Source organism: Coregonus clupeaformis, chromosome 21 (genome assembly GCF_020615455.1).
Source record: "Coregonus clupeaformis isolate EN_2021a chromosome 21, ASM2061545v1, whole genome shotgun sequence".
Taxonomy (NCBI): domain Eukaryota; kingdom Metazoa; phylum Chordata; class Actinopteri; order Salmoniformes; family Salmonidae; genus Coregonus; species Coregonus clupeaformis.
The window spans coordinates 44,002,514-44,023,907 of NC_059212.1; the positions used below are offsets into that span (position 1 = coordinate 44,002,514).

Sequence of the window (21,394 nt, forward strand, 5' to 3'; positions counted from 1 at the left end):
GACTAGACCCAGCCTCATCTACACCACCATCTATAGCATGACTAGACCCAGCCTCATCTACACCACCATCTATAGCATGACTAGACCCAGCCTCATCTACACCACCATCTATAGCATGACTAGACCCCGCCTCATCTACACCACCATCTATAGCATGACTAGACCCAGCCTCATCTACACCACCATCTATAACATGACTAGACCCAGCCTCATCTACACCACCATCTATAGCATTACACCCAGCCTCATCTACACCACCATCTATAGCATTACACCCAGCATCATCTACACCACCATCTATAGCATTACACCCAGCCTCATCTACACCACCATCTATAGCATGACTAGACCCAGCCTCATCTACACCACCATCTATAGCATGACTAGACCCAGCCTCATCTACACCACCATCCATCACACGACTAGACCCAGCCTCATCTACACCACCATCTATAGCATGACTAGACCCAGCCTCATCTACACCACCATCTATAGCTTGACTAGACCCAGCCTTATCTACACCACCATCTATAGCATGACTAGACCCAGTCTCATCTACACCACCATCTATAGCATGACTAGACCCAGCCTCATCTACACCACCATCTATAGCATGACTAGACCCAGCCTCATCTACACCACCATCTATAGCATGACTAGACCCAGCCTCATCTACACCACCATCTATAGCATGACTAGACCCCGCCTCATCTACACCACCATCTATAGCATGACTAGACCCAGCCTCATCTACACCACCATCTATAGCATGACTAGACCCAGCCTCATCTACACCACCATCTATAGCATGACTAGACCCAGCCTTGACTACACCACCATCTATAGCATGACTTGGCCCTGCCTCATCTACACCACCATCTATAGCATGACTAGACCCAGCCTTGACTACACCACCATCTATAGCATGACTAGACCCAGCCTCATCTACACCACCATCTATAGCATGACTTGGCCCTGCCTCATCTACACCACCATCTATAACATGACTAGACCCAGCCTCATCTACACCACCATCTATAGCATGACTAGACCCAGCCTTGACTACACCACCATCTATAGCATGACTTGGCCCTGCCTCTGCTGCCTGTGTCTCATGGCCTCCTGCACGTTGACCTCTATTTCCCCCACTGGTGCTTGAACCCTCACCTTGTCTACGGCCTTTATGTGGGCAGGCAAAGCTCTTATGCCCCAAATCCCCACACTCAAAGCAGCGTAGACTATCTGTGCTGGCAAAACCTGCGTAGAGCCCCTCCCCATGCCTCACTTTAAAATGCACATTTAACTCTTGCTCATTGTTATTCAGAAACATGAACACTTGCCTCCGGAACGAAACCACATGCTTAACTGCGTCTGCCTGAAAACCTGCCGACACGAAAACCACTAGCAAACTTACCAAAATGACTCAGCTCTTTCCGGATTTGATCATCCGTAATAAACGGAGGCAGATTCGCAACTACCACCCTAGTCGAAGGAGTCGAAAGAGGAGAAATCGGCACCAACACTAGCAAGCAGCCTGCCCACTAAATTGACTATTTTCATGAACACAACCACAGCTTTGTTCATTCTGGATGCAGAATGTATAAATTCAGCTCCTACCTACCTGTTAACCTCCTCCACCTTAACTCCATGCCCTGACAGTAAATCTCAGTAAGACAAAAATAATGGTGTTCCAAAAAAGGTCCAGTTGCCAAGACCACAAATACAAATTCCATCTAGACACAGTTGCCCTAGAGCACACAAAAAACTATACATACCTCGGCCTAAACATCAGCGTCACAGGTAACTTCCACAAAGCTGTGCACGATCTGAGAGACAAGGCAAGAAGATCCTTCTATGCCATCAAAAGGAACATAAAATTCGACATACCAATTAGGATCTGGCTAAAAATACTTGAATAAGTTATAGAACCCATTGCCCTTTGTGGTTGTGAGGTCTGGGGTCCGCTCACCAACCAAGAATTCACAAAATTGGACAAACACCAAATTGAGACTCTGCATGCAGAATTCTGCAAAGATATCCTCAGTGTACAACAAAAAACACAAAATAATGCATGCAGAGCAGAATTAGGCCGATACCCGCTAATTATCAAAATCCAGAAAAGAGTCGTTAAAAAATAAATAAAAATAACCACTTAAAAGGAAGCGATTCCCAAACCTTCCATAACAAAGCCATCACCTACAGAGAGATGAACCTGGAGAAGAGTCCCCTAAGTAAGCTGGTCCTGGGGCTCTGTTCACAAACACAAACAGACCCCACAGAGCCCCAGGACAACAACACAATTAGACCCAACCAAATCATGAGAAAACAAAAAGAGAATTACTTGACACATTGGAAAGAATTAACAAAACAACAGAGCAAACTAGAATGCTATTTGGCTCTAAACAGAGAGTACACAGTGGCAGAATACCTGACCACTGTGACTGACCCAAACTTAAGGAAAGCTTTGACTATGTATAGACTCAGTGAGCATAGTCTTGCTATTGAGAAAGGCCGCCGTAGGCAGACCTGGCTCTCAAGAGAAGACAGGCTATGTGCACACTGCCCACAAAATGAGGTGGAAACTGAGCTGCGCTTCCTAACCTCCTGCCAAATGTATGACCACATTAGAGACACATATTTCCCTCAGATTACACAGACCCACAACGAATTTGAAAACAAATCCAATTTTGATAAACTCCCATATCTATTGGGTGAAATACCACAGTGTGCCATCACAGCAGCAAGATGTGTGACCTGTTGCCACAAGAAAAGGGCAACCAGTGAAGAACAAACACCATTGTGAATACAATCCATATTTATGTTATTTTTTTTTTTTTGGTACTTTAACTATACTCACAACTGATAGAGAGCAGGAGAGGGAGGAGAGGAAGAGCGAGAGAACACAGGAAGACAAGAGACATCAACTGAGAGAAAATTAAAAGGCCACCTGTGCCTACCTTGTGGTCGATGATACTGCTGTATCCCTGTAGGACTGTGGGGTGAGGAGGTGGGGTTTTGGTGGTCTGCTGCTGCTCTGTCTGCCAGCTTCTCCTCGCTGCATCACTCCTGTCTCTGGACCTCCCCGCCACGGCGGTGGTACCATGGAAACCAGCGTGGTAGATCAAGAACAGGCTGCCGCACAGAGTTATGACGAGAAATAAAGCTAACACATGGCGCTGGAGAGAGAGAGAGAGACAGAGTGAGAGACAGAGAGAAAGAGAGAGAGAGAGAGACAGAGAGACAGAGAGAGAGAGAGAGAGAGAGAGAGAGAGACAGAGAGAGAGAGAGAGACAGAGTGAGAGAGAGAGAAAGAGAGAGAGAGAGAGAGAGAGAGAGAGAGAGAGAGAGAGAGAGAGAGAGAGAGAGAGAGACAGAGTGAGAGAGAGAGAGAGACAGAGTGAGAGAGAGAGAGAGAGAGACAGAGAGAAAGAGAGAGAGAGAGAGACAGAGAGACAGAGAGAGAGACAGAGAGAGAGAGAGACAGAGAGAGAGAGAGAGACAGAGTGAGAGAGAGAGAAAGAGAGAGAGAGAGAGAGAGAGAGAGAGAGAGAGAGAGAGAGAGAGAGAGAGAGAGACAGAGTGGAGAGAGAGAGAGAGAGAGACAGAGTGAGAGAGAGAGAGACAGAGACAGAGAGAGAGAGAGAGAGAGAGAGAGAGAGAGAGAGAGAGAGAGAGAGACAGAGACAGAGAGAGAGAGAGAGAGAGAGAGAGAGAGAGAGAGAGAGAGAGAGAGAGAGAGAGAGAGACAGAGACAGAGAGAGAGAGAGACAGAGAGAGAGAGAGAGAGAGAGAGAGAGAGAGAGACAGAGAGAGAGAGAGAGTGAGAGAGAGACAGAGTGAGAGAGAGAGAGACAGAGTGAGAGAGAGAGAGAGAGAGAGAGAGAGAGAGAGAGAGAGAGAGAGAGAGAGAGAGAGTGAGAGAGACAGAGAGAGAGAGAGAGAGAGAGACAGCAGAACTATGTTACCATTTGAACGTGATCCATTAACCTGCCCCCAAATGTTTTTGTCTGTCCTCTGTTCTGCTAAATCACCCTAATTCCACCAGTGGAAACATTGCTATTGCAACATGTTAACACAATCTATTCACGTGAGGAAAATAACATTATTTAATGCTGTCACGCCCTGACCTATAGAACTCTAGTTAGTTTGGTCAGGGTGTGAATATCATGTGTGTTTTCTATGTGGACAGTCTATGTTTGGATTTCTATGTTGGCCGGGTGTGATTCCCAATCAGAGGCAGCTGTCGCTCGTTGTCTCTGATTGGGGATCATACTTAGGCAGCCAGTTTTCCTCCCTGGGTTGTGGGATCTTGTTTGGCTTGTTAGTGTATAGCCTTCCGACGTCACGTTTCGTTGCCTTTTGTATGTTTATTCAGTTTAATAAACATGTATGCATTTCACGCTGCGCCTTGGTCTGACCCGTTCTTCAACGACCGTGGCAGAAGATCCCAGCACCAATGGACCAAGCAGCGTGCCCAGGAGGAGCAGAGAGTATGGACTTGGAGGGAGATGAGAGAGGATCTGGGCAAGCAGATGGAGGCCCTGAAAGGGATCAGGGTGGAGAAGGAGAGACAGCCCCAACAAAACATTTTTGGGGGGCTAAAAGGGTGGTCGGGGATCGACAGAGAGGAGCCCCGACCACTGCACTCGTGGGGGCTCAAGGAGGAGTCCTCACTGGAGGAGGACGGGGCGCGGAGTGTGTAAAGGACAGTCGTAGACCTCCAGCGCCAGTTCCCAGTCCGGTACGCCTCGTACCTGCTCCTCGCACCAGACCTGTGGAGCGTGTTTCCAGTCCGGCACGGCCCGTGCCCGTTCCACCGGTGCCTGGTCCAGCTCCGGTCAACGGTTCCACTCCGTAGCCAGAGCAGTCCGCTCCACCGGTGCCTGATCCAGCTCCGGTCGGTTGCTCCACTCCGGAGCCAGAGCAGTCCGCTCCACCGGTGCCTGATCCAGCTCCGGTCAGCAGCTCCACTCCGGATCCAGATTAGTCCGCTCCACCGGTGCCCAAGCCAGCTCCGGTCAGCAGCTCCACTCCGGAGCCAGAGCAGTCCGCTCCACCGGGATCCGGTGCAGCTCCGGTCAGCGGCTCCACTCCGGGTCCAGACGTCAGCCCCTCTCTAGGTTCGGAGTCTCCCACACCAGGGTCCAGACAGGGATCGGTGCATTGTGGGAGGACTGAGAGGGGAAGCTCCGCGTTGAGGTCCAGACCGGTCCAGGGGTGCAACGCAGAGTCAGTAAGGGAGTAGACGTCAAGCTCGGAGCCGCCACCGAGGATGGAAGGCCATCCGGACCCTCCCCTGTTAAGTCAGGTTTGTGCGGCCGGAGTCCGCACCTTTGGGGGGGAGGGGGGGGTACTGTCACGCCCTGACCTATAGAACTCTAGTTAGTTTGGTCAGGGTGTGAATATCATGTGTGTTTTCTATGTGGACAGTCTATGTTTGGATTCTATGTTGGCCGGGTGTGGTTCCCAATCAGAGGCAGCTGTCGCTCGTTGTCTCTGATTGGGGATCATACTTAGGCAGCCAGTTTTCCTCCCTGGGTTGTGGGATCTTGTTTGGCTTGTTAGTGTATAGCCTTCCGACGTCACGTTTCGTTGCCTTTTGTTGTTCTGTCAGTGTTTATTCCGGTTTAATAAACATGTACGCATTTCACGCTGCGTCTTGGTCTGACCCGTTCTTCAACGACCGTGACAAATCCCCACGTGAATCTGCAATTCCACATGTGAAAGTGAGATTTTCACAGTTGGAGTTTTCTGACATGTGAATCTGCAAATTTTGATTTTCACGTGAATGTTTTTCACATGTGAAACTGCATATCCGATTTTGAGTTAACATGTTATTATCCTCACGTGAAAGGTGGTGTCAACATGTGAAAATGCAATTTCACATCTGAAACTGAAATTTGATGTGTTTTTTTTGTAAGGGCCAGCTCACTTCCTGAAAGATTTTTCCCGTCAGACCCGGGATTCGAACTGCAGTTGCTGGCTCGCCTCTCTAACCCCTGGGATACATGACGCCTAAGTGCACTTCTTTTTACCAGAGCCCGGCCAAAAGTAGTGCACTATGTAGGGAATAAGGTGCCATTTGGGACACAGGCGTTGTTGTCCCCACAGGGACTCCAGTAATCTCAATAAATACTGCTCTGCTGCTTAAGAAAGAAACCTAGCTCTTTTTTTCCCCTTTGTCTACTAATCCCCAGAGACCATGGTTTGTTTTGGGAGTGATATTGGCTACCATAAAAGGTAAATGTGAAACAAATGTTTCCATATTATTGATGGAACAGGTAGAAGGCTACAACCCCAGAACTAGAATGAGATTCTAGAATGTAATCTAATTCTAGAATAAAATGTGATTATATTTCTAGGGGCTAGACAAGATAAACACTACAGTGCTTTAAAAATGTGTGCCAATAATTCCCCCTTTACACTACTAACACCATACTCTACATTACAGGTGTCAGTCATTGCTAGTAGATTGAGCCTATTATTTCCAGAAAACAGTGGAAAACACATGAGCTGTTTCCCCATTAAGGAATATAGCCTTCACACGCTTTACAGCAGACGACGTTGCTGCATGTCTTTCCTTACATGCATTACGCAAAGAGCAAGATTTCAGTATTTGTGAGAAAAATGGATCCTCATGGTATATATAAGAAATATAATACATTTCAAGCTAACACGATTCTTAATAAATCAATCCGCACAGCTGGAAGTCTATTGTTCAAAGCTTTCTGTAATCTCCTTCTCAGCTGAGAACAGCTAGCGAACACTACAGACACTGAACACTAGGCCACAGACACTGAACTATTCAGTTGTGCAGACAGACAGTTCTATTCCGTTGTGCAGACAGACAGTTCTATTCAGTTGTGCAGACAGACAGTTCTATTCAGTTGTGCAGACAGACAGTTATATTCAGTTGTGCAGACAGACAGTTCTATTCAGCTGTGCAGACAGACAGTTCTATTCAGTTGTGCAGACAGACAGTTCTATTCAGTTGTGCAGACAGACAGTTCTATTCAGTTGTGCAGACAGACAGTTCTATTCAGCTGTGCAGACAGACAGTTCTATTCAGTTGTGCAGACAGACAGTTCTATTCAGCTGTGCAGACAGACAGTTCTATTCAGTTGTGCAGACAGACAGTTCTATTCAGTTGTGCAGACAGACAGTTCTATTCAGTTGTGCAGACAGACAGTTCTATTCAGTTGTGCAGACAGACAGTTCTATTCAGTTGTGCAGACAGACAGTTCTATTCAGCTGTGCAGACAGACAGTTCTATTCAGTTGTGCAGACAGACAGTTATATTCAGTTGTGCAGACAGACAGTTCTATTCAGCTGTGCAGACAGACAGTTCTATTCAGTTGTGCAGACAGACAGTTCTATTCAGTTGTGCAGACAGACAGTTCTAGCCTAAGAATAGACACGACAACACTAGTTCAACAAGATCTTACCATGGTGTCTAGTTCAACAAGATCTTACCATGGTGTCTAGTTCAACAATATCTTACCATGGTGTCTAGTTCAACAAGATCTTACCATGGTGTCTAATTCAACAAGATCTTACCATGGTGTCTAGTTCAACAAGATCTTACCATGGTGTCTAGTTCAACAAGATCTTACCATGGTGTCTAGTTCAACAAGATCTTACCATGGTGTCTAGTTCAACAAGATCTTACCATGGTGTCTAGTTCAACAAGATCTTACCATGGTGTCTAGTTCAACAAGATCTTACCATGGTGTCTAGTTCAACAAGATCTTACCATGGTGTCTAATTCAACAAAATCTTACCATGGTGTCTAGTTCAACAAGATCTTACCATGGTGTCTAGATCAACAAGATCTTACCATGGTGTCTAGTTCAACAAGATCTTACCATGGTGTCTAATTCAACAATATCCTACCATGGTGTCTAATTCAACAATATCCTACCATGGTGTCTAATTCAACAAGATCTTACCATGGTGTCTAGTTCAACAATATCCTACCATGGTGTCTAATTCAACAAGATCTTACCATGGTGTCTAGTTCAACAAGATCTTACCATGGTGTCTAGTTCAACAAGATCTTACCATGGTGTCTAGTTCAACAAGATCTTACCATGGTGTCTAATTCAACAAGATCTTACCATGGTGTCTAATTCAACAAGATCTTACCATGGTGTCTAATTCAACAAGATCTTACCATGGTGTCTAGTTCAACAAGATCTTACCTTGGTGTCTAGTTCAACGAGATCTTACCATTTTGCAGCACCGTCTTATTTGCCGTGGTCTGCACGTGTAGCTCCACTTTTCCTCATGATATTAGTCACTTTATATAGAATAGAAAATAGAAGTGGGATAATATCATCCCATCACCGTCCGTCACTCTGTTGGGGATGGCTCCTCTGGCAGCGCTGTGTGTGTCAGATCACCGTCTGTGTAGAAGCAGACTGGAAGCCAAGCGCGATTTACAGTGTAGAGGACAGATGTTGCCTGTTGGAGTACTGCATGGTCTTAAAGCTCACGGTGTTTCAGGTCTGGAGGTGGAAAGCAACGGCAGGTTCCTCTCTGTAACCAATAAGGGTACTGCAATAGTGGCTTATTTTGCGAGCTGTCAGTGGCGCTGTCCATAACTGCTGTGCTGTCCATGGTGCTGAAGTGAAACGGCCGTGGCGAGGGATCTTCGATATTTCACTTTGGATGTGTGCTGGTTGTCTGTGGTCCTTGGGGACTTGTACATCTGTTTGAATGACACGTTATCTTATTCCAATTAGTGAAGGAGCCTAACGCTCTTCCTGCCTGGTATATAGTCACTTGACTTCAATGTGTAGAGTGCTTGTGAGAGCACTGGATCGGAACAAATCCTGTCTGGGTTGTTTCATGATAATCTTCTTATAAAAAATAATGCCTGAATGGTCCCTGAGAGACAATAGATGTCCTAAAAGTAGGCTTCATCCCAAATGGCACCCTATTCACTATAGAGCCCTACGGGCCCTGGTCAAAAGTAGTGCACTATATAGGGAATAGGGTGCCATTTGGGATACAGCGTAGTACTCCTGATCACCATCATCATGGGGAACAATAACATGGACATTATCTCCATGAGGGATAACGACCCTTCATAACATGGACATATATCTCCATGAGGGATAACAACCCTGGTAGCTTAGTGGTTAAGAGCGTTGTGCCAGTAACCGAAAGGTCGCTGGTTCTAATCCCAGAGCCGACTAGGTGAAAAATCTGTCGATGTGCCCTTGAGCAAGGCACTTAACCCTAATTGCTCCTGTAAGTCGCTCTGGATAAGAGCGTCTGCTAAATGACAAAAAAAAAAAAAAAAAAAAAAAAATTAACCTTCATAACATGGACATTATCTCCATGAGAGATAACAACCCTTCATAACATGGACATCTATCTCCATGAGGGATAACAACCCTTCATAACATGGACATTATCTCCATGAGAGATAACAACCCTTCATAACATGGACATCTATCTCCATGAGGGATAACAACCCTTCATAACATGGACATATATCTCCATGAGGGATAACAACCCTTCATAACATGGACATTATCTCCATGAGGGATAACAACCCTTCATAACATGGACATCTATCTCCATGAGGGATAACAACCCTTCATAACATGGACATCTATCTCCATGAGGGATAACAACCCTTCATAACATGGACATCTATCTCCATGAGGGATAACAACCCTTCATAACATGGACATTATCTCCATGAGAGATAACAACCCTTCATAACATGGACATTATCTCCATGAGGGATAACAACCCTTCATAACATGGACATCTATCTCCATGAGAGATAACAACCCTTCATAACATGGACATCTATCTCCATGAGAGATAACAACCCTTCATAACATGGACATTATCTCCATGAGAGATAACAACCCTTCATAACATGGACATTATCTCCATGAGGGATAACAACCCTTCATAACATGGACATATATCTCCATGAGGGATAACAACCCTTCATAACATGGACATCTATCTCCATGAGGGATAACAACCCTTCATAACATGGACATTATCTCCATGAGAGATAACAACCCTTCATAACATGGACATCTATCTCCATGAGGGATAACAACCCTTCATAACATGGACATTATCTCCATGAGAGATAACAACCCTTCATAACATGGACATTATCTCCATGAGGGATAACAACCCTTCATAACATGGACATATATCTCCATGAGGGATAACAACCCTTCATTACATGGACATCTATCTCCATGAGGGATAACAACCCTTCATAACATGGACATCTATCTCCATGAGGGATAACAACCCTTCATAACATGGACATCTATCTCCATGAGGGATAACAACCCTTCATAACATGGACATCTATATCCATGAGGGATAACAACCCTTCATAACATGGACATTATCTCCATGAGAGATAACAACCCTTCATAACATGGACATATATCTCCATGAGGGATAACAACCCTTCATAACATGGACATCTATCTCCATGAGAGATAACAACCCTTCATAACATGGACATCTATCTCCATGAGGGATAACAACCCTTCATAACATGGACATTATCTCCATGAGAGATAACAACCCTTCATAACATGGACATCTATCTCCATGAGAGATAACAACCCTTCATAACATGGACATCTATCTCCATGAGGGATAACAACCCTTCATAACATGGACATCTATCTCCATGAGGGATAACAACCCTTCATAACATGGACATCTATCTCCATGAGAGATAACAACCCTTCATAACATGGACATTATATCCATGATATATAACAACCCTTCATAACATGGACATCTATCTCCATGAGGGATAACAACCCTTCATAACATGGACATCTATCTCCATGAGGGATAACAACCCTTCATAACATGGACATCTATCTCCATGAGAGATAACAACCCTTCATAACATGGACATCTATCTCCATGAGGGATAACAACCCTTCATAACATGGACATATATCTCCATGAGGGATAACAACCCTTCATAACATGGACATCTATCTCCATGAGGGATAACAACCCTTCATAACATGGACATCTATCTCCATGAGGGATAACAACCCTTCATAACATGGACATCTATCTCCATGAGGGATAACAACCCCTTCATAACATGGACATCTATCTCCATGAGGGATAACAACCCTTCATAACATGGACATTATCTCCATGAGGGATAACAACCCTTCATAACATGGACATTATCTCCATGAGAGATAACAACCCTTCATAACATGGACATCTATCTCCATGAGAGATAACAACCCTTCATAACATGGACATTATCTCCATGAGGGATAACAACCCTTCATAACATGGACATATATCTCCATGAGGGATAACAACCCTTCATAACATGGACATCTATCTCCATGAGGGATAACAACCCTTCATAACATGGACATTATCTCCATGAGGGATAACAACCCTTCATAACATGGACATCTATCTCCATGAGGGATAACAACCCTTCATAACATGGACATATATCTCCATGAGGGATAACAACCCCTTCATAACATGGACATCTATCTCCATGAGGGATAACAACCCTTCATAACATGGACATTATCTCCATGAGGGATAACAACCCTTCATAACATGGACATTATATCCATGAGGGATAACAACCCTTCATAACATGGACATCTATCTCCATGAGAGATAACAACCCTTCATAACATGGACATTATCTCCATGAGGGATAACAACCCTTCATAACATGGACATATATCTCCATGAGGGATAACAACCCTTCATAACATGGACATCTATCTCCATGAGGGATAACAACCCTTCATAACATGGACATCTATCTCCATGAGGGATAACAACCCTTCATAACATGGACATCTATATCCATGAGAGATAACAACCCTTCATAACATGGACATCTATCTCCATGAGGGATAACAACCCTTCATAACATGGACATCTATCTCCATGAGGGATAACAACCCTTCATAACATGGACATCTATCTCCATGAGGGATAACAACCCTTCATAACATGGACATCTATCTCCATGAGGGATAACAACCCTTCATAACATGGACATTATATCCATGAGGGATAACAACCCTTCATAACATGGACATTATCTCCATGAGAGATAACAACCCTTCATAACATGGACATATATCTCCATGAGGGATAACAACCCTTCATAACATGGACATCTATCTCCATGAGAGATAACAACCCTTCATAACATGGACATTATATCCATGATATATAACAACCCTTCATAACATGGACATCTATCTCCATGAGGGATAACAACCCTTCATAACATGGACATCTATCTCCATGAGGGATAACAACCCTTCATAACATGGACATCTATCTCCATGAGAGATAACAACCCTTCATAACATGGACATCTATCTCCATGAGGGATAACAACCCTTCATAACATGGACATATATCTCCATGAGGGATAACAACCCTTCATAACATGGACATCTATCTCCATGAGGGATAACAACCCTTCATAACATGGACATCTATCTCCATGAGGGATAACAACCCTTCATAACATGGACATCTATCTCCATGAGGGATAACAACCCTTCATAACATGGACATCTATCTCCATGAGGGATAACAACCCTTCATAACATGGACATTATCTCCATGAGGGATAACAACCCTTCATAACATGGACATTATCTCCATGAGAGATAACAACCCTTCATAACATGGACATCTATCTCCATGAGAGATAACAACCCTTCATAACATGGACATTATCTCCATGAGGGATAACAACCCTTCATAACATGGACATATATCTCCATGAGGGATAACAACCCTTCATAACATGGACATCTATCTCCATGAGGGATAACAACCCTTCATAACATGGACATTATCTCCATGAGGGATAACAACCCTTCATAACATGGACATCTATCTCCATGAGGGATAACAACCCTTCATAACATGGACATATATCTCCATGAGGGATAACAACCCTTCATAACATGGACATCTATCTCCATGAGGGATAACAACCCTTCATAACATGGACATTATCTCCATGAGGGATAACAACCCTTCATAACATGGACATTATATCCATGAGGGATAACAACCCTTCATAACATGGACATCTATCTCCATGAGAGATAACAACCCTTCATAACATGGACATTATCTCCATGAGGGATAACAACCCTTCATAACATGGACATATATCTCCATGAGGGATAACAACCCTTCATAACATGGACATCTATCTCCATGAGGGATAACAACCCTTCATAACATGGACATCTATCTCCATGAGGGATAACAACCCTTCATAACATGGACATCTATATCCATGAGAGATAACAACCCTTCATAACATGGACATCTATCTCCATGAGGGATAACAACCCTTCATAACATGGACATCTATCTCCATGAGGGATAACAACCCTTCATAACATGGACATCTATCTCCATGAGGGATAACAACCCTTCATAACATGGACATCTATCTCCATGAGGGATAACAACCCTTCATAACATGGACATTATATCCATGAGGGATAACAACCCTTCATAACATGGACATCTATCTCCATGAGGGATAACAACCCTTCATAACATGGACATATATCTCCATGAGGGATAACAACCCTTCATAACATGGACATCTATCTCCATGAGAGATAACAACCCTTCATAACATGGACATTATATCCATGAGAGATAACAACCCTTCATAACATGGACATTATCTCCATGAGGGATAACAACCCTTCATAACATGGACATCTATCTCCATGAGAGATAACAACCCTTCATAACATGGACATTATATCCATGAGAGATAACAACCCTTCATAACATGGACATCTATCTCCATGAGGGATAACGACCCTTCATAACATGGACATCTATCTCCATGAGAGATAACAACCCTTCATAACATGGACATCTATCTCCATGAGAGATAACAACCCTTCATAACATGGACATTATATCCATGAGATATAACAACCCTTCATAACATGGACATCTATCTCCATGAGAGATAACAACACTAGTCTCATCTCTCCTTGGAGATGGGGGTGTGAGCAGGTGGGTCTGGACAGGTGTGATGTCATTAATGTTTGTGTGATGTCATTTGTATGTGTATGTTTTGTATTGTTTATAAAAAATTTATAAAACATCAACAAAACAAAACAAACGTGATTGATTGATGCTGAGCAAAGAAGGCTGTTGGAAGATAAGGTGTGAGTCCCAAATGGCACCCTGTTCCCTATGCAGTGTCCAGGGCACCCTGTTCCCTATGCAGTGTCCAGGGCCCTGACACGGAGCCAATCACTTGGCACCCTGTTCCCTATGCAGTGTCCAGGGCACCCTGTTCCCTATGCAGTGTCCAGGGCCCTGACACGGAGCCAATCACTTGGCACCCTGTTCCCTATGCAGTGTCCAGGGCCCTGACACGGAGCCAATCACTTGGCACCCTGTTCCCTATGCAGTGTCCAGGGCCCTGACACGGAGCCAATCACTTGGCACCCTGTTCCCTATGCAGTGTCCAGGGCCCTGACACGGAGCCAATCACTTGGCACCCTGTTCCCTATGCAGTGTCCAGGGCCCTGACACGGAGCCAATCACTTGGCACCCTGTTCCCTATGCAGTGTCCAGGGCCCCCTGTTCCCTATGCAGTGTCCAGGGCCCCGACACGGAGCCAATCACTTGGCACCCTGTTCCCTATGCAGTGTCCAGGGCCCTGACACGGAGCCAATCACTTGGCACCCTGTTCCCTATGCAGTGTCCAGGGCCCTGACACGGAGCCAATCACTTGGCACCCTGTTCCCTATGCAGTGTCCAGGGCCCCCTGTTCCCTATGCAGTGTCCAGGGCCCTGACACGGAGCCAATCACTTGGCACCCTGTTCCCTATGCAGTGTCCAGGGCCCTGACACGGAGCCAATCACTTGGCACCCTGTTCCCTATGCAGTGTCCAGGGCCCTGACACGGAGCCAATCACTTGGCACCCTGTTCCCTATGCAGTGTCCAGGGCCCTGACACGGAGCCAATCACTTTTAAAGCCAGCTAGGAACTATAAGGAACTATCAGGCAGTGATGGAAAAAGTACCCAATTGTCATACTTGAGTAAAAGTAAATTAATAGAAAATGACTCAAGTAAAAGTCACCAAATAAAATACTACTTGAGTAAAAGTCTAAAAGTATTAGTTTTTAAATATACTTTTACTTTTGTAAAGTATAAATCATTTCAAATTCCTTATATTAAGCAAACAAGGCGGCACGATTTTCTTGTTTTTTAAATTTATGGATATTCAAGGGCACACTCCAACACTCAGACATAATTTACAAACGAAGCATTTGTGTTTAGTGAGTCCACCAGATCAGAGGCAGTAGGGATGACCAGGGATGTTCTCTTGATAAGTGTGTGAATGGACTTTTCCTGTCCTGGTAAGGATTCAAAATGTAACGAGTACTTTTGTCACGTCTACTCCAGCTCCCCCTCTCCAGCGCTCGAGGTCGCCAGTTGACTGTTCATTACGCACACCTGCCACCATCGTTACGCGCACCTGCGCGGTATTATGAGACTCACCTGGACTCCATCATCTTCCTGATTACCTCCCCTATATCTGTCTTTGGGTTATTCCCCAGGCAGTATTGTTATTGCTCCAGTGTTTCATGGTGCGCTTCTCGTGGTTCTTGTTTTGTTTCATTTATTATTAAATTCACTCCCTGTACTTGCTTCCTGACTCCCAGCGTACACGTTACACTTTTGGGTGTCAGGGAAAATGTATGGAGTAAAAAGTACATTATTTTCTTTAGGAATGTAGTGAAGTAAAAGTAAAAGTTGTCAAAAATATAAATAGTAAAGTACAGATACTGCCCAAAATGACTTAAGTAGTACTTTAAAGTATTTTTTACTTAAGTACTTTACAACAGCGCTATCAGGCCTATAGAGGACATCTGATGTCATCAAGGTTATGACAGCTCTGCTAGACATCAACAACAACAACAACAACAAGTGTCAACTACATGGATATTAATGAAGGCCTGTGCAGCTCCAATACTTCTCCTGAGGCGGATGGCGGAGGCAGACTAGTCAGTCACCTCGATCAGATGGAGGGTGGAGAACCTTGATCAGATAGCGAGGTAGGGAGGATGGAGAACCTTGATCAGATAGAGAGGTAGGGAGGGTGGAGAACCTTGGAAACATTACACACAGAGCTGCAAGGTTGAAGTACACTACATGACCAAAAGTATGTGAACACCAATCCAAAATCATTGGCATTAATATGGAGTTGGTCCCCCCTTTGCTGCTATAACAGCCTCCACTCTTCTGGGAAGGCTTTCCACTAGATGTTGGAACATTGCTGCGGGGACTTGCTTCCATTGAGCCACAAGATAATTAATGAGGTTGGGCACTGATGTTGGGTGATTAGGCCTGTCTCGCAGTGGACGTTCCAATTCATCCCAAAGGTGTTCGATGGAGTTGAGGTCAGGGCTCTGTTCTTCCACACCGATCCCGACAAACTATTTCTGTAAGGACCTCGCTTTGTGCACGGGGGCATTTTCATACTGAAACAGGGTAGGGGCCTTCCCCAAACTGTTGCCACAAAGTTGGAAGCACAGAATCATCTAGAATGTCATTGTTTGCTGTAGCGTTAAGATTTCCCTGGAAACCCATTTCATGAAGCTCCTGTTATTGTGCTGACGTTGCTTCCAGAGGCAGTTTGGAACTCGGTAATGAGTGTTGCAACCGAGGACAGACTATTTTTACGCACTACGAAGAAGAACTAAGATGAAGAAGAGAAGTGTGAGTTACAAGGAGGGGTGTTTGTTATTCTGAAGCGTTCAGGTTATAGACATTAACATACAGTGCATTTGGAAAGTATTCAGACCCCTTTACCTTTTTCCACATTTTGTTACGTTACCACCTTGAATTTAAAAAATGGATTAAATTTGAGATTTTGTGTCACTGGCCTACACACAATACCCCATAATGTCAAAGCTGGAATTATGTTTTTAGAAAACTTTACAAATGTATTCAAAATTAAAAGCTGAAATGTCTTGAGTCAATAAGAATTCAACCCCTTTGTTATGGCAAGCCTAAATAAGTTCAGGAATACAAATTTTCTTAACAAGTCACATAATACGTTGCATGAACTCACTCTGTCCCCCCCCCACTCTCTCTGCAATAATAGTGTTTAACATGATTTTTGAATGACTACTTTATCTCTGTACCCCACACATACAATTATCTGTAAGGTCCCTCAGTCGAGCAGTGAATTTCAAACACAGATTCAACCACAAAGACCAGGGAGGTTTTCCAATGCCTCACCTATTGGTAGATGGGTAAAAAAATATTAAAGCAGACATTGAATATCCCTTTGAGCATGGTGAAGTTATTAATTACACTTTGGATGGTGTATCAATACACCCAGTCACTACAAAGATACAGGCGTCCTTCCTATCTCCGTTCCCGGAATGGAAGGAAACCGCTCAGGGATTTCACCATGAGGCCAATTGGTGACTTTAAAACAGTTACTGAGTTTAATGGCTGTGATGGGAGAAAACTGAGGATGGATCAACAACATTGTAGTTACTCCACAAAAAAATGTATGCACTCACTAACTGTAAGTCTCTCTGGATAAGAGTGTCTGCTAAATGACTCACTAACTGTAAGTGGCTCTGGATAAGAGCGTCTGCTAAATGACTCACTAACTGTAAGTCGCTCTGGATAAGAGCGTCTGCTAAATGACTCACTAACTGTAAGTGGCTCTGGATAAGAGCGTCTGCTAAATGACTCACTAACTGTAAGTGGCTCTGGATAAGAGCGTCTGCTAAATGACTCACTAACTGTAAGTCGCTCTGGATAAGAGCGTCTGCTAAATGACTCACTAACTGTAAGTGGCTCTGGATAAGAGCGTCTGCTAAATGACTCACTAACTGTAAGTGGCTCTGGATAAGAGCGTCTGCTAAATGACTCACTAACTGGAAGTCTCTCTGGATAAGAGCGTCTGCTAAATGACTCACTAACTGTAAGTGGCTCTGGATAAGAGCGTCTGCTAAATGACTCACTAACTGTAAGTGGCTCTGGATAAGAGCGTCTGCTAAATGACTCACTAACTGTAAGTGGCTCTGGATAAGAGCGTCTGCTAAATGACTCACTAACTGTAAGTGGCTCTGGATAAGAGCGTCTGCTAAATGACTCACTAACTGTAAGTGGCTCTGGATAAGAGCGTCTGCTAAATGACTCACTAACTGTAAGTGGCTCTGGATAAGAGCGTCTGCTAAATGACTCACTAACTGTAAGTGGCTCTGGATAAGAGCGTCTGCTAAATGACTCACTAACTGTAAGTGGCTCTGGATAAGAGCGTCTGCTAAATGACTCACTAACTGTAAGTGGCTCTGGATAAGAGCGTCTGCTAAATGACTAAAATATAAAAATGTAAAAGACAGAGTGAAAAGAAGGAAGCCTGTACAGAATAAACATATTCCAAAACATGCATCCTGTTTGCAATAAGGCACTGAAGTAAAACTGCAGAAAATGTGGCAAAGAAATTAACTTTATGTCCTGAATACAAAGCATTATGTTTGGGGCAAATCCAACACAACACATCACTGAGTACCACTCTGCATATTTTCAAGCATGGTGGTGGCTGCATCATGTTATGGGTATGCTCGTCATTGGCAAGGACTAGTGATATGTATATAGAGAAGCGGAATGGAGCTAAGCACAGGCAAAATCCTAGAGGAAAACCTGGTTCAGTCTGCTTTCCACCAGACACTGGGAGACTAATTCACCTTTCAGCAGGACAATAACCTAAAACACAAAACCAAATGTACACTGGAGTTGCTTACCAAGATGACATTGAATGTTCCTGAATGGCCTAGTAGCAGTTTTGACTTAAATCTTCTTGAAAATATATGGCAAGACTTGAAAAATTGTCTAATCCTGAATGCTGATTGGTTAAAACTGCATTCCAGCCGGTGTCTATTTCACAAGTTACCACCGGCTAAATCTATGACCTTGAAATGCCTATTAACTCTGTTCCATCTGACTGCCCAATCCACTGTCTCATCAGCCCTGCTGGAAATGTATCAACTTGATCTCCACTTTAAAAAGCATCTAGACATTATCTCCTATTTCTTTTAGACTAGCATTTGGTTTTCAACAGCAGAGATTTGTATAAACCTTGCTGTCTGTCTCTCCGACCTTATTGCGATCTCCACCGTCCCATATCAAGTGAATGTGACCGACAGCAAATTGAGCTGGTTGTCATAGCAACATACACAACTTTTGTTGTTGTTGACTAAATCGATACTTTGTTGCGAAAACTAAAATGAATGAGTGGAGCATTTCTTTGGATCTTTTTGACTATGGGATGTCAATAATACCCAGGCATGCAGATTTGGGTGGTACTGCATTGAATGACCTAGAGAAAAGCCACAACGAAATTTTTTTATATAAAACACAGTTAAGAATACAAATTGGGCTGTGTGGTGCTTCGAGGGCTGGCTAGCAGAGAAGAAAAAAAGCTGTTGGCTTCAAAACTGTCACTAAGGAAGAGTTTAACATCCTTCTCCGACAGTTTTTTGGAAATGTAGGAAATGTGAAGGGGGAGCAGTCCAGCATAAGTAGCTGCCTGGGACTCCGGAGTGGGCTCAACCTGTTTCTAAATTACCCACCCATCGGTCGCAGCTGGTGCCTTATGAAGGACACTTAATTTACCACCTCGAATCATGTATTTCTGGGCAACATCAAAACAGCTATGAAGGCAAGGAACATATATCACAAACAGCCACCCTCCCATCACCGATAAGGACATAGCCTGTTTGTCTATAAATCACTGCTAGGCAAATTATCGCCTTATCTTAGCTCATTGGTCACCATAGCAACACCCACCCGTAGTATGCGCTCCAGCAGGTATATCTCACTGGTCATCCCCAAAGCCAACACCTCCTTTGGCCGCCATTCCTTCCAGTTCTCTGCTGCCAATGACTGGAACGAACTGCAAAAATCTCTGAAGCTGGAGACTCTTATCTCCCTCACTAACTTTAAGCATCAGTTGTCAGAGCACCTTACCGATCACTGCACCTGTACACAGCCCATCTGTAATTAGTCCACCCAACTACCTCATCCCTATATTGTTATTTACATTGTTATTTATTTTGCTCATTTGCACCCCAGTATCTCTATTTGTACATCATCTTCTGCACATCTATCTCTCCAGTGTTAATACTAAATTATAATTGTAATTATTTTGCACTATGGCCTATTTATTGCCTTACCTCCATAACTTACTACATTTGCACACACTGTATATAGATTTTATATTGTATTTTTGACTTTATGTTTTTTTTACCCCATATGTAACTCTGTGTTGTTGTTTTTATCGCACTGCTTTGCTTTATCTTGGCCAGGTCGCAGTTGTAAATGAGAACTTGTTCTCAACTGGCTTCTTACCTGGTTAAATAAAGGTTAAATAAAAAATAAAATAAAAAAAAAAACAGAGCCCAGCTCCAAAACGCCCAGGCTCTGAATCCCGGTATACCAAGGGGTCTGGTCCAGAAAGTGTTGTTCGACCTCCAGTTACATCTGGGTCGGAGAGGAAAAGAGGGGAACAGACAACGAAAGCCCAACTTATTCCTCGTAAAAACAGACGACAACGGTCTAAGGTATGTTGTTCATAGCCTGTTTGTGTTATTTCTAAGTTGCACTCGTAATTAGGCATCTGGAAAACAATATTATAACAACGCATTCACTCTCTAGGATACGCCACTCTCACATATAACGAGGCCACAAAGAATCATCTGGACCCAAGAGAGAGGGAATTCATGCTCGAGCAGCCAGGGAACCCACTATGCCCGGTGGCATCACCGGAGAAATATCTATCGAAATGCCCAGAGAAAAGCCCTTGCATTTTATCTCCACCCAAGGAGAGGAGAGTATATCGGGGACTCGATCTGGTACACGTCAGAGCCGATGGGCGTGAACTAGCAGCACTTCTACCCAAGATCTGCAGGGCAGCGGGAACACCTACATACACACATCACAGCATCAGGACCACGACAGTCCAGAAACTGGCCAATGCTGGTTTAGAAGCGAGGGAGATGATGTCAGTGGGTGGGCATCGGTGCAAAGGTTCGCTCCATAGCTACTGGCGTCCCTCACTGACAGACAGAAAACGCTGGAGCAACATCCTGGCCGAAAACAAAGAGAACACCGCAGCACCATCAACACCCAAAAGGCTGAAGCAAGGCAGCAGAAGTTGTAGCAGACTCCGACAGATATTTCAACCAATGCACCATCCAGGAGAGTGTACAGATAAATGTGACATACGATAAGTAGCTATAGCTATGTCAACGGTGGTGGATAACAAAGATAATGTATGGTTTCAT

At 44.1% G+C, this 21,394-nt stretch overlaps 1 protein-coding gene across 1 annotated transcript in view; it reads right to left on the reverse strand.

Annotated features, from left to right (window-relative positions):
* The window catches only part of st6galnac5a (ST6 (alpha-N-acetyl-neuraminyl-2,3-beta-galactosyl-1,3)-N-acetylgalactosaminide alpha-2,6-sialyltransferase 5a), a 98,181-nt gene that overhangs the window by 68,340 nt on the left and 8,447 nt on the right, over positions 1 to 21,394 (reverse strand). The window contains exon 2 of the mRNA XM_041841091.2: positions 2,958 to 3,176. Within this exon, the coding sequence (XP_041697025.1) occupies positions 2,958 to 3,176 (219 nt within the window). The remainder of the gene's footprint in view (positions 1 to 2,957; positions 3,177 to 21,394) is intronic.